This window comes from Larus michahellis, chromosome 1, assembly GCF_964199755.1.
Source record: "Larus michahellis chromosome 1, bLarMic1.1, whole genome shotgun sequence".
In the NCBI taxonomy this organism is placed as follows: Eukaryota; Metazoa; Chordata; class Aves; order Charadriiformes; family Laridae; genus Larus; species Larus michahellis.
In genome coordinates, this window is record NC_133896.1 from 165,726,260 (window position 1) to 165,740,680 (window position 14,421).

The following is a 14,421-nucleotide window of genomic DNA, read 5'->3' on the forward strand; positions in this document are numbered from 1 at the left end:
AGCATGTGTGCCCGCATCAACACAGTTGCAACCAAATTTCATTGTTCAGGAAGGAAAGTTGTCATCTTGGTGAATCTCTGAGCATGCACGTTGAGAGCCAAAAATTTTCCAGAGCTTATTGCCTATATACGTTGGGAAAAAATGGTGTCTCCCTGACTGAATGGAACTCCTCAGTGAAGATGAGGTGTCGTCATTTGCAATGGCCATCTCCTCTGCTGAATTTGCTGGCATATTTTATATTAAATACAAACTATTTGAATAGTTCTATAAACCTGATCTATTTTTGGGTCCAGAGGAGGGCCACGAAGATGATGAGAGGGCTGGGGCACCTCTGCTGTGAGGACAGGCTGAGAGAGCTGGGGTTGTTCAGCCCGGAGAAGAGAAGGCTCCGGGGAGACCTTATAGCGGCCTTCCAGTACCTGATGGGGGCCTACAGGAGAGATGGGGAGGGACTCTTTATCAGGGAGTGTAGTGATAGGATGAGGGGTAATGGCTTCAGACTGGAAGAGGGGAGATTTATATTAGATATCAGGAAGAAATTTTTCACTCTGAGGATGCTGAGGCAGTGGAACAGGTTGCCCAGAGAAGCTGTGGGTGCCCCATCCCTGGAAGTGTTCAAGGCCAGGCTGGATGGGGCTTTGAGCAGCCTGGTCTAGTGGGAGGTGTCCCTGCCCGTGGCAGGGGGGTGGAACTAGGCGTCCAACTCTAACCATTCTATGATTCTATGAAATTTTCCTCCTTGCCACAAAGCAGTTATTTTGGCGAAACCACAATGCAAAACCTTGCAGGGAAGAGGAATAACATTAGGAGGACCTGATGCAATCTGCAGCCCTTGTACCGGTTCCAGCTGCGTGACAGGATGTACGCCTTCATTGAACCCAATCTCTCCAGCTACGACACCTGCAGGGAATCCTGCTCCCGCCTTATACCCTCTCACTGGCACTTGGTGTCCTCTTGTTGTGGCACACTTCGGGAAAACACTCATGGAAGAGCCACCCCCCGCCTCCGGGAGTTAACATGACACTCACTGCAGTCTGCCGAGGTCCCCCCTCCAGATCCCTCCCCACGCGCCGCCGCCCCGGCTCATCCTCCGCCGCCGCGGGGAGGCGGGCGCCGCAGGGGGACGGGGGAGGCGAGGAGGGGGAGGCGGCGGAGGGCAGCTGCCTCCCTCCGCGGCACGCACCAGTAACCGCCCGGGTCGGGGGCGGGGAGCGTCCGCAGCCCCGCCGCCCCTCCGCGCCCGACGGCGGGGAACCGCGCTCCGCCGAGCAGCCTGAGGTGAGCGGAGGGGCTTCCCCCCCTTCTCCCCCGCCCCGCCGGGCCGGGCAGCCGCTGTGGGGCAGGGGGGGTGAGGGGAGGGAAGCGCTCGGCGGGGCCTCTCCTGAGGGGAAGGCGGGAGGGAGCGGGGGAGGGAGGCCGCTCTCCCAAGCGGAGACGGAGGTTTTGGCTGGGAGATGGAGCCCGGCTTCGGGCCTCCCGCAGGCCCGGCCCTTCTCGGCCGGCTCCCGCGGCACACCGCCGGGCCCGGGCCTGGCCTGCGGGCACAGCCCGGGGGGTGAAACGCCGCTTTTCCCCCTCTGGCAGCCAGCCCGGTGGTAACGGGTGTGCGGGGGAGCAGGGCCTCCGCCGCCGGCCGCCACCCTCCAGTCACGGCGGTGCCACCCCGAACTGAGGCGGCCCCGCAGGGTGGGATCAGGGCAATCCCAAGCACAGGTACAGGCTGGGCGGAGAATGGCTTGAGAGCAGCCCTGAGGAGAGGGGCTTGGGGGTGTTGGTGGGTGAGAAGCTCAACATGAGCCGGCAATGTGCGCTGGCAGCCCAGAAAGCCAACGGCATCCTGGGCTGCATCAAAAGCAGCGTGGCCAGCAGGGCGAGTGAGGGGATTCTGCCCCTCTGCTCCACTGTGGTGAGACCCCACCTGCAGTACTGCGTCCAGCTCTGGAGCCCTCAGCACAAGGAGGACATGGACCTGTTGGAGCGGGTCCAGCAGAGGGTTACAAAAACGATCAGAAGGCTGGGGCACCTCTGCTATGAGGACAGGCTGAGAGAGCTGGGGTTGTTCAGCCTGGAGAAGGCTCCGGGGAGACCTTATAGCGGCCTTCCAGTACCTGATGGGGGCCTACAGGAGAGATGGGGAGGGACTTTTTATCAGGGAGTGGAGGGATAGGACAAGGGGTAGCAGTTTTAAACTGAAAGAGGGGAAATTTATATTAGATATTAGGAAGGAATTCTTTACTGTGAGGGTGGTGAGACACTGGAACAGGTTGCCCAGAGAAGCTGTGGCTGCCCCATCCCTGGAGGTGTTCAAGGCCAGGCTGGATGGGGCTTTGAGCAGCCTGGTCTAGTGGGAGGTGTCCCTGCCCATGACAGGAGGGTTGGAACTAGGTGATCTTTAAGGTGCCTTCCAATCCAAACCATTCTATGATTCTGTGACAGTCCCAACTTCTACCTGGGCGCAGCTCCTAGGGTGGAGTGAATCTGGCAGAAAGAAAGGAAAGAAGGTGGTGGAGCAGGGCTGCCTCTGCCTGTACGTGCCCTTTCTGCCACCATTGAGATACCTGGGCAGCTGGTGCTTCTCCTCCACTTAGTGATGCATGGCTGCCAGGTCACCTTCAGTTAAAGCATACTTAGTTGGAGCTGCATGAAACTCCATGTGGATATTCCTAACTAAATACATCAGTCGAGCAAATAAGCATATCCATGGGTTTGGTTTAACTTTGCTGGCTTTAAATAACGGATTTTTTTTCATTAAACCCATGCATCTGTGAGTTGAAGACTTACCATATGTGTGCTTTTTCAGGCTCTGCTTGACACACAAATTGATAGTTCACGAAACTCATGTGTTTTCTATGAAAAAAAATTCCTTCTAAGTAATAAACAATAGGACAAGAGGAAATGGTCTCAGGTTGCACCAGTGGAGGTTTAGATGGATATTAGGAAAAATTTCTTCACCAAAAGGATTGTCAAGCCCAGGGAAGTGGTGGAATTGCCATCCCTGGAGGTATTTAAAAGACAGGTAGATGTGGTGCTTAGGGATATAGTTTAGTGGTGGACTTGGTAGTGTTAGGCTGATGGTTGGACTTGATGATCTGAAAGGTCCCTTCCAACCTAGATGATTCTATGATTCTATTCTAAATAGATAGAGCAGATCTTTGGGAGATAGATTTCATTATGTACAACCTAACAGTTCCTTTGACTAGGAAGAGTATCCAAATACAAGTTTTCAAGGTGTTTTAAGGAACTCAGCATGAACATTTTGGACAGTAGTCAGTATTTGGGGCATTTTTAAAAAACCTAGCTGCTTACAAATAGAAGTGTATTTATACACTAAATGGAAGTGAGTCTGCAGTATATTAGGAATAGCTCTAAAGCAGATTAGCGGTATATTTCTTAATACTTGAGGAGTCAGAGCAGTGCAAAGTTCAGTGGTAAATCAAGCAAATCTATATTTGTTATGTATAAAAAATGTTAAACAAATTTCTTTGAAGGTAGCAATTGCTGGAGGCCCCATTCGTGGAAAATGAGGTGGCAAAAATGTCACCCTTGCAGGAGAAGGCTGCAATGTTACGAACACCACACAGTATCTTTCTAAATTACAAAAAATGTCATGGTAAGTGACGTAAGAATCTGAATGGAAGAGGTACTGAGCCTTATGTATTGCAGTAAAGTGTGGCCAGTAGGCTTAAGGTTAAAGGTCCAAAAAGCAAGTTGTAGCGCCAAGTATTTTGGAAGATTGCCTGCCAGGGTGGCTCGAGCCAACAAGCAGGAGGGCTCACTGTCCTGTGTTCATGTTACTACCTTCTCTGTTCAAACTTCCAATACATTGAAATTAATTTTTTAGATTAATGAAACCTTGCGCTGGGCCTAGATACGTTCTTGGAAAGGTTGATTTTCAACCTTTTTACAGAAATGGGGAAGACAGAAGGGTGACACTTTTCTCTGTGTGGATAAAGCAGGAGAGGAGTCCTTGTGGTTCTCTGGGGGTATGAAAAGACAGGCATTTCCTCCAGTTTTCCCTTTGTGCAGGGGTAGGTGTGAGTGTGAAGGATGGGAGAGGCTGGTAAGAGCTGGACCCTGGGATGCTGAAGTGCGTGATCTGAGGCTGATTTGTGTCTCTCTGACACTGTCTGGGATAAGGTTTTGGTAGCTGAGGGCTGGAGGAAATGCTTGGGTCTCTGCTGTGAAGCAGAGGTGTGTCCCGTGGTCATTGTTTTTGGGTGCGCTGACTGCAAGGAAGACACCTCTGCTGCAGGTGTTCAGTACCAGACCCCCGTTTCTTCCTGTCAGAGGTCCATCTTTTTAGCGCTTCAGTCTGTTATGTGCCTGCGTTTCCTGCAGGAGGAAAGGGGATGTGCAGCCTTGTCACCTCCTGACACCAAGTGAGAAAGTAGCCAGTGAGTACGGAGGTATGGAGAGCACACTGTTCACGGAGAGCACCACAGAGTAGCTGTCCCAGGGCTTGGCCTGACCATAGGTTGGGTGTATATGCTGGGATGCATCAAACACAGTATCACCAGCCAGTCAAAAGAGGTGATTATCCCGCTGTACTCAGCATTGGTGCAGCCTCACCTTGAGTACTGTGTGCAGGTCCGGGCCCCACAATTTAAGAAGGATGTGAAGGTCCTCGAATTCGTCCAGAGGAGGGCAACAAAGCTGGTGAAAGGGCTGGAAGGAATGTCTTATGAGGAGCAGCTAAGGACTTCTTCTAGTTTGGAGAAAAGGAGTCTGAGAGGTGACCTCATTGCTCTCTACAGCTTCCTGAGGAGGGGAAGTGGAGAAGGAGGTGCTGAGCCCTTCTCCCTGGGATCCAGTGACAGGACATGTGGGAATGGTTCAAAGCTGCCTGAGGGGAGGTTTAGACTGGACATTAGGAAGGATTTCTATACTAAGAGGCTGGTCAAACACTGGAACAGGCTTCCTAGAGAGGTGGACGATGCCCCAAACCTATCAGTGTTTAAGAGGCATTTGGACAATGCCCTTAACAACATGCTTTACCTTTTGGTCAGCCCTGAATTGGTCAGGCAGTTGGATTAGGTGATTGTTGTAGGTCCCTTCCAACTGAAATTATGCTATCCTATCCTATCCAGTCAACCTATGTCTCCTAATATGAGGGGAATTAAGTGAGGCCAGGTTTGTATCCAGTGTATTTTGTTCTATCAATTCATGTATGTGGGAAAAGCAAACAAGCTTTTTTGCATAACAACTGACGTAAAAACCTACATAAAACTGAGAGCTTGTAATTTGTGAGGGAAAACGGTCCTTGCATTAGTGCGTATAACAACATTGTTGGTGTTTGCATGGAAGATGTATGTTGTGAGTAATAGCAGACGTTACTGTTTATATTAGAAAGGGCAATATTAAAAATGCAGATGAGAGGTGAGGGTCATTGTAAGTTCCTAGGAGACGAATGGAGGAAAATATTGAGGGGGAGCCTGAGGGATGTGGCGAAACTGAAAGGGGACAGAAGAGGACTAACAAGATGCTTAAGGGTCTACAGCACAGGACCTACAATAAGACGTTGAGGGGGCTGGGCTTCTTTAGCGTGGTGAAGAGAAGGCAAGGGGCACTCTAATAACGGCCTACAGCTACTTGAAGAACAGTTGCAAAAATGTCAGAACCATTTTTTTCTTGGTAGTAGCAGATACTCAGTGAGATATTACGGAAAATGTTTTCATCAGGAGGACAGCACAGCCATGTAACAGGTTGCCCAGAAAGGTCGTGGACTGTTTGTTCATCTTTTAAGCCACAGGTGATGTGAACTAGTGTTGGTGACAGCCCTGCGTTGAGCAGAAAGTTGGACTAGATGATCACCAGAGGACCCTTGTGAACAAAATTTCTGTGAGTCTATGGTACATGATGTAGGAGTGTATGGAATGGAGTGTATGATCGAGTATATATTGTGTGAATGTTCTTGGAGAGGTGTGTATCTATGAATGACCAGGAGGATGAGAAACTGAAGCATCTGTGGAAGGGACTGAAAAGCCAGGTAGGTATAAACATAGGACATGGTGGTAAGGCAGGGGCAGTCCAGGGGGCTAAAATATTAAGAAGAGGTAACAGGAAGAGCAGGTTTTTGGAGAAGATAGTAAAGATGAGCAGGGAATAGGATAATTTTGTACGATGGAGTAGAAGGATGCTCCTGCCTGGGGACAGACTTTGAAGCAACTGAGCAGGATCAGGGCAATGGGAACACCAAGCTGGGAGTACTAGGAATTGTGGTGAGGCAGGGAGATGGACACCAGTTGTTGGTTGCCTTTGAAGAAAAGTATTTGAGCATGGGGTGGTGAAGTAGGTAATATACGCAAGCCAGGAGATGCTTCGTGGGAATAAAGTGTTTGGGATTGGTGGAGCAAGGCAGGAGTGACAGGCAGGCATGGCGAGGTTGTAGGGTTATATGGTTGTAAGAGGTGGTCCTGGTGCCTGGTGATACTAGGCGGAGGGGTGTTGGTGTGATGAGTGAGGAGAGCATCTGGAAGCGGCATGCAAAGGGTGTATGACTGCATTAGGGTGAGGAAAGTGTGTGAAAGCGCCTGGCAGGAGATTGGTGTGCCGTGTTGGGAGGGTATGGAGTTGCACTGCAGAGATTGCATGGAGCTACCAGCTGGGGCACACGGGGATGCAGCAGCGTGAAGATGTACAGAGAAATAGCATACGTACCATGTGCTGGTGGTGGGGAGGTGACAGGTGTCACCACATCTGGGAGATGAGCAGGTGAGGCTGGAGAAGGGCATAAAACAGCAAGGAGGGGTAGAGGAGAGAGAATAGTCATGGTGGTGGAGAGAGAACGGCCTGTGAGTAAGGAGCGGCGTAGAGGAGGGTCGGGGTGGTGGGTGGGGAGGCACGGTGTGGTGAAGTGAAATGGGTCTATAGGGTGCCATGTATAGAATTCTGTGGTGAAGTGAAAGGGGTCTGTAGGGTGCCACGTATAGACTTCTGCGGTGAAGGGAATGTGGAGAGAGAAGACATACGCTGTGTAGCTGTGGTGAGGCGTCGCTGAGGGTACGTTTGTAGCTGTGAGTAACGCGTGGAGATGGTGAAGGACGTACCGGTACGAGCGTTCGGAGGCAGGGGGAGCACCGGGACCCGCGGGAGCAGGCTAAGGATCACGGCTCTGCCCGGCCAATGCGGAGGCACCGGGGAAAGAAGCTGCCGGGAGGGGGAAGCGGGCGGGATTCGCACCGCGCAGGGAGCCGAGTCCCCGCGGTGGGACGCGGCTGCCGCCGCCTGTCCCGGCGTGCCACCCCCGGGCGGGCCGGGCCGGGCGCAGGGAAGGCGACGTGTCGTGGAGCAGTGGGGAGGGCGAGGGGCGGCGCGGCCGGGCCTCACTCCCGCCTCCCCCCCCGCGCAGGCCGTGGCTGCCATAGCGACACGGAGGACGCCGGCGCCCAGCGGAGCCCGAGGGACGGAGCCCCGGCATGGTGAGCGCCGGGGACGGGGGGAGAGAGGGAGGAAGGGCTGGGTGCCGGCCCGGGCTGACCCGTGTTTCTCTCCCGCAGCCCTTCACCGAGCGCGCCTACTACCCGCCGTCTGCCGGGGGAGCCGGGGCTGGAGCGGGGCCGGCTCCGTTTCCCGCCTTCCAGTTCCGCGGCCGCCATGAGGCCCCGGACTGGCGGCGGCTGAGCGCCGTGGACGTGGGCCGGGTGTCGCGGGAGGGGGACGTGGGCGTCCTGCAGGAGCACCTGGAGCACGTCACCTTCTGCAGCGCCGAGCGGGAGCGCTGCCCCCACTGCCAGGGCCCCGCCGACCCGCTGCTGCTCAAGCTGCTGCGCCTGGCCCAGCTCTGCACCGAGTACCTGCTGCACTCCCAGGAGTACCTCAGCGCCCAGCTCGGCAGCCTGGAGGAGGCCCTGCGGGCCAGCCAGGCCCAACGCGACCAGCTGGGCAAGGAGGTGGCCCAGCGCTCGCAGGAGATCAAGGGGCTCAAGGAGGAGTGCCGTCGGAGGAAGAAGATGATCAGCACCCAGCAGATGATGCTGGAGGCCCGAACCAGCTACCACCAGGTGAGAGGGGAAGTCCTGGCGGCCTGGTCAACCACACCTTGCTGGCTCCAAGCCCACCGGGGATGGGCAGCAGGGCAGTCCCGCTTTGCCAGGGTGCAGTCAGTCGCTTTCTGGGTGGAAGGCTGGAGCTGCGGGGACTAGTTACCTTACAAAAAAGGAGTGCATTGCTTGCAGGTGCTTTGCGTCCCATCTGTGTTTCACAGACATTTGGGAGAGTGCTACATCATCTTTAGCAAATCCTCTTTTTACTAACCAGTGCTCTATATTCTTGGATTCGCTTTTGAGGCATCTGAAGTATCAGATACACACACATACGAAACCTCTGATAAACGTGTTACTACTTTCTCTTGCTGTCTTTCCTTGTGCAACTACATGCTCCAAAGGCACACAGGGCAAGTGCACCAGAACTGGTACTAAGCAGTAACCTACCTGTCTGCGAGTTGTCACTTTCCTGCAGTAACTTTCTCCAGGCACAAACTTTCTACTTGTGACTCAGAAGTGACTCAGGCATGATGTTAAAAAGCCTACGTAAATTAGCTCATCCCTAACTCCACAACAATCTGTTCCATAAGGGTCTTCCCTAAGAGCCTTAGTCCATTACTGTTCTGACTCTCTGTGTCATAGCATTCAGGGTTTTTTGGGAGGTTTTTTTGTGTTCTGGGTGTAATAGTTAGATTTAAATATTTTTCAGCTTCAGCATTTTTCAACAGGTATCAGGAATGCAGGCTGCAGCTTCAAATGTAGTCTGAAGTCTAGAGTACATTGGACACAGACTTGATATGATCTCAGGCTAGCTCTTTGTGTCTATATATTTAAAGGTATAGTTTTCTTCCCTTTTTTAAATTCTTGCGATACTAGCAGTCCTGATTGTTAAAATTTTACTTAATTATGGAACGGTTGCAGTACAGAAATAATGCAAGTTTTCTTACAGTTTGTACAGTCTTATCCAGCAATATAATACTAATTTCAGCAGGCTGGTTGATTAAGTTTAGTTAAGTTTAATTTTTTTAAGACATCAGCTCAAGTGTTTCTGTAAGGGAAAAGTTACCTTATGCCCCAAGACTAAAGCTGTACATATGGTAGACTTCATGGGAACCTTGACTCAATGCATTCATTTGACTGTTAGTCTTAAGGACAAGCTGCTGATGTTGAGCTGTTTTAAAAAGCCTTTATGCAACTTACAGAGCAGTTTGTCTGACCTGTGTTGCAAAAGAAAACAGTTTGCATGCATAATTTTATGTGTGAAGTTAAGTAATTCTCACACTGTGATTGCCAGTTAAATATTACCACGTTTTCCTGAAATATTTGTAGTATACAACTGTTTCAGTGGAAGCTGAAGAACATAGTAGTGATCTTGGCTCATCAATAATCTTGTATTCAGTGGTATTTACAATAAAGCAGAGGTGGAAAGCTATTTGCAATTTCTAGCTTAATTTCATATAAAGGAAATATCTGCCTTCCCCCCTTTTTTCCTGTTAGTGAATTCTTTTCTCTAGAAATTACTTAGGTTCACGCGGGAAGAGTCAGTTCAGGGAGTGACATTGAACAGTTCCTGCAGTACCTACAGTTCCTACAGTGTTTTCAGGATTCTGAGTGTGAATGCCAGAGTTAAATTAAACTCTTCCTAGGGTTTGTAAATGCAGGGCAGCAGTGTGATCAGTAAACAATAATTGTGTATTATTTATCTGTGCCGTGATCTTGGATGATCTGCAGTGCCAGCTAGTAAGGGGTTTGCTGGTGTTCCTGAGTGGGTAGTTCAGGTTTCATCCCCTTAAAGTCTTGGCTGTTTAGCAAACAAGCCTGTAAATAGTTATTTGCCTTTTTTAGTGGAGGCACATTTTATATCTAATGTAGCCATGCTTTGGAATTCATATTTAATGCCTTTAACCCACCACCAATGTAAGTTCAACCATGAAATACTACTACAAAATGGTACTGGTACCTACAAGACATAAATTAAAGACTTATAGGTCAATACCTTCACCTGAGTAATAGAAATTTAATTTTAAATAATAATTTTTAACCTTATATTCTCATGCACAGTGTAGGCATGAAGTGCACAGTGTAGGCACAAAGTGCACATAACACTGTAAAAAGTAGTTGCAAGAATAACGTTGCATAATTCAAAACCTAAATGTTCCCTGTGTTAATCCTGTCTCCTGCAGCAAGAGCTTTCTTTCACTACCAGCAAGTCAAACTGACATGAAGTTTGTGCTTGAATGGATAACATTATTTCACAGCCAATTTCATTCCATAAATCATGTGTGATCTGTTAGACTGTGAGCTCCCTCTTGGTTGGCAGCAATGCTTTGGTTTTACGTTGGCACATTTTTGCATTTGTCCAACAAAATTTGTCTTAATAATTCATGGCTTTAGTGTTTGCTGAAAGAGACCTATATTTAATAGCCTACCTGACTATCAGTGGCAGTACTTTAAATATTAGATGAAATCTGGGAATTTGATTGTGGTGCCAAGGTCTTAAATCTGTTAAGTCAGTCTCTTACAGTCATATCACATTGATGAGGAAAAAGGACTCAGCTGAGTATCTGTGGTTTGTTAAAATATACTTATTTGAAAAAAAAATATTTGAAAGAAAGAGGTAACAAGCAAAAAGTATTTATTTGAAAGAAAGAGGGAACAAGCAGCCCTAACTAAAGCAATTAGGGGCTTTCGTTCAGTCTTAACAGTATGTTGCAAAATCTGTAGGTGTAGCTTATGTTCTTCCCATCTGTTTTTAATATTCTGAACATTAGTGGAATGTACTTTGAAAGTGAACAAAAAAAATCTTTTAAAGTGGGTAGGGTCCAAACTTGACTTAAAATATAATTCAAATTCCAAACTAATAAGGAAATTATAGGAACAGTAATTTAAACAGTTTACACTTCAGAAGGATGCTAGGTAGCATACTAATATATGTATGTATGTACCCTTTCTTGCACAATTGTGCATTGTTACCTTATTTTGGTTGAAATGTCTGACCTTTTTACATATCTATGGTCCTTCTAGTATTGTCATCTTACAACTCACTTACGTATACTCAAACCCATCTTTATTGGGTTTTTCTCTGACTGTATGGTGCTCTCTTTTGCTGTGATACAAAAATCTTAAAATACCTGAGCTGCGAGTTGGCTGGAGTGGGTGTGTATTTGGCTGAATAGTGTTGTCTTACTTTTTCCTTACACTTCTCTACCTGTGTATATTCATCTCTTATCTGTGGTTTATATCTGAATTTAAACTTACTTGGTCAGAGTCTTTTTTGTTCAGATATTGTAGCCTAGCACAATGGGATTCTTGCCACTGACCATCACATTAAATAACACAAATATATTAGTAATTTTACAGAAATCTGTCACTGTGAGAATTGTATTCATTATTATTGAGAATTTGTTAAAGTTACCTACTTTTGACATCTGGAAAAAATGTAATAACCTGTTGAAAACCTTAACTGCTATACTTACCAAACAGATGTTACTAGTAATAACTAACATGTTTTTATCTGGGTTTTTTTTAGTGTCAGTTTTGTGAAAAGGCTTTTATGAACTATTCCTTTTTACAAAGTCACATGCAAAGGCGTCATCCAGAAGAATCTGAGATTGGTATGTACTTTAGTGTTATAAAAAAAATTGAGATAGTTTAGAAAAGTGTAAAGAGAGTGGGAATGTGCAGTCCGTGATTTTGTGTAACTGGGAAGAATGATTTTCACGTTCCATTTTTAGGTGGCAGATTTGAATTTGTGTAAATGCAAGCAACACTGACTGATAAAATGTATTGGGCAACATATGTTCCAGTCTCTGAAAAACAATTAACAAAAAATTGTGTGCCATATTTACAGTACCTTCTCAAACTAACATTCCCACTGAATATTCAGTAGCAGAGTTCAGAGCAGTTTCTCTTTAGGCATGTGTGTTATGAAGGTGTGGGTAAAAATGAACAAGTTGCGCTAAGGCAAATACATTTTGTGAATACGTACGAATTATCAGTACAGAAATAATTCAGGTCACCTGAAATCAGTTTGAATAGGATCAGTACCACCTGAACTAAACTGACTGTAAAATACAGTGAGAAAAAGAAACTGTCAAGAATAATCTAACTGCATGTATCTATGATAATCTTGGTTACTATACCACTGACTTACGTACTTTTATTTCTCTTAATTGAAAAGTGTTTAGTTTGAAAAACATTGCTCTCAATGTTTGTGTCTCTTATCTCTAAATTCTCCCTTCCTGTTAGGTAGCGTGCTTATGATTTATTGCTAAGGACTAACAAGTATTGATAAATGGCAGTGATTAGAAATGAGTTTGGAAAAAAGAGCGTTCGGGAGGAGAAAGAGTGGGAAGAATCTATCAAGGCCCGAACTGTAACAGGAAAAGTAAGAGGGGCTGGAGTAGGCATCTGAAGAAGCGTTAATGTTTTGGAAGGAGAAAGAAGCTCTTCTCCACTTTGTACTTGATAAAAATGGTAGTGGAAGGAGCTGCAAAACCAGTTGAACTAATTATCATATAAAGAATTAGTCTGAAATGACTGCATGAGGGAAATACTCTATGCACTTATTTCTGGAATAATATTCTGCATTATGCTCAGACTCCCAGATGATGGCAGCCTAGTAAGTCCCGGGCAAAAAAATGTTTCAAGATCAAAGATCGTTATATTTTTTGCACATTTGTAAAATGGTTTTTTTCAGTGACATTCTCCCTGGCTCATTCCAGATAAATAATAAGTTATATTCCAAATGGACTCCTTACTCAAGTTATTTAGAATAAATTGAACCTAAGAGAATTGAATCATTGAGCTTCACTTTGTCCTTCATACATCCTTCTTTGAGTCTGGGTTGCTTAGATCCTTTTGAAATTAGATTATATAATACTTTTTCTTGTAAGTATTTTATGAACTATTGCACATGCCAGCAATACTGATATTTTTCAGTCTTTGAGGATGTTAGCAGTCCAGAGAACATACGTATTTAAAACCATCTTTGGAGACTCATAGTAGGAAGGGAAATGGTCTATGTGAGTCGTCCTTCGTGAAGATGTTTCTGAAACACTATAGAAACACATTTGCTGTTAAGTATCACGTTTCCAGAAATTACAACAAACATTTTTAAAATCTGTGTTTCTTTCAAACAGAACAGAAGAGGAAAGCAAAGACAGACAAATTGCAGGATGAGATTGAGAAACTGAAGGAGCAGTTGCAGCTCACCAAGTCCCAGTTAGAGGCTGAACAACAGGCTAATATGGTCAGGTTTTCTAAGGTAATAATGCAGTAAGTAATGTGAACCTTTCAAAATAATTAGTAGTTTGGACTGTGTTAAATCATTTTGTAACTGGAACAGAACAAAAATGTATCTACAGCTTGCCTGTCTGGCAGCAACGGTGCTTGGGTATTAGAGCATAGCCCTCCCTCATCTCCTGTAATTTTGAACATCCACTTTCTCCTCACTTTCATTTTAGACATATTTTAAATGAATACTTGAGAGCTGTAGCACTTGTCAATTCAGAAGACGTGTGGCTTGTTATTGAAGCAGTTAAAATTGCCTCGCTGTAGTGAAATATAAGCTATTTTTGACATTATGATATTTTGTGATGATTACGTGTTTCTTAGATATGACTGTGATTTTACACGTGACTTTATAAACTGAGTAGGATTTATTCTTTGCTGTGGAGAACTTTACTGTCTAACAGAGGTGTAAAGCAGTCCAAGGAGGAGAGACTGAGAAGCAGCAAAACAATCTAGAATCTAGGCCTTTAAATCCTTAGGATTTGTCTGACCAGAGACCCAAAGCAGAAGGTAGTCTTAGCTACTGCTGTGTGAATAAAAAGACCTTAAACCAGAATGATTTAAAAGTAGTAATTATATATTCATAATCGCATGCAAGGCTTTGTTTAGAATGATATTGAATCTTGTAAGTATGGTTACTGGCTCATAAAGAGAAAAAAGAATCTAAGTTACCTGTTTAATTTATTTTTTTTTTAAAGCTTGATAATTTCAGATCATCTCACAGTTTTCATTTCTGTTTAAATACTGTCAGATAATTTGCTATCTAAATAGGGATGGATTTTTTTTTTTAATGGGAGAGGGACTTTGCACTTCAATTTGAGCAGCAAATTCTTGGAATAAGAGACAAGATACTTCTAATGATTGAGTTATGCTGATCTTTGTGTTGCAGTTTGCCCTGTATCACATTCAAAAGCAGTGTTTTGTGGTTGTCAACATAACCTTTTGGAACCTTCTCCCAATATTCAGAACTTCTAAATAACTTTCATAGTGGAGTTTGAGGACCTTCAAACATAAAACCAACCATTTGGAATGGAAATGTAGTGTTTGGAAACAAACACTGCATTTTGAACTTAAAGGAAACAAACAAAACTTGGCTATCATTAATTATTTTCTTCCTTGTTTTCAGAGGAATACCTGATCTTCTGTA

The 14,421-nt window shown here is 46.0% G+C and overlaps 1 protein-coding gene across 5 annotated transcripts in view; it reads left to right on the top strand.

The window, feature by feature from the left end:
- Window positions 1-1,122: 1,122 nt before the first annotated feature.
- DZIP1 (DAZ interacting zinc finger protein 1) overlaps window positions 1,123-14,421 on the top strand; it is a 43,557-nt gene continuing 30,258 nt past the window's right edge. For 2 of the 5 annotated variants that reach the window (XM_074562909.1, XM_074562946.1), the window contains exons 1-5: window positions 1,123-1,278; window positions 7,349-7,418; window positions 7,497-8,000; window positions 11,512-11,596; window positions 13,124-13,248. In XM_074562909.1, coding sequence (XP_074419010.1) covers window positions 7,416-7,418; window positions 7,497-8,000; window positions 11,512-11,596; window positions 13,124-13,248 — 717 coding nt within the window. In that variant the 5' untranslated portion in view covers window positions 1,123-1,278; window positions 7,349-7,415. Of the gene's footprint in view, window positions 1,279-5,743; window positions 5,839-6,900; window positions 7,000-7,348; window positions 7,419-7,496; window positions 8,001-11,511; window positions 11,597-13,123; window positions 13,249-14,421 lie in introns of those variants that run through there. The other 3 variants (XM_074562918.1, XM_074562926.1, XM_074562936.1) reach the window with 3 other exon arrangements.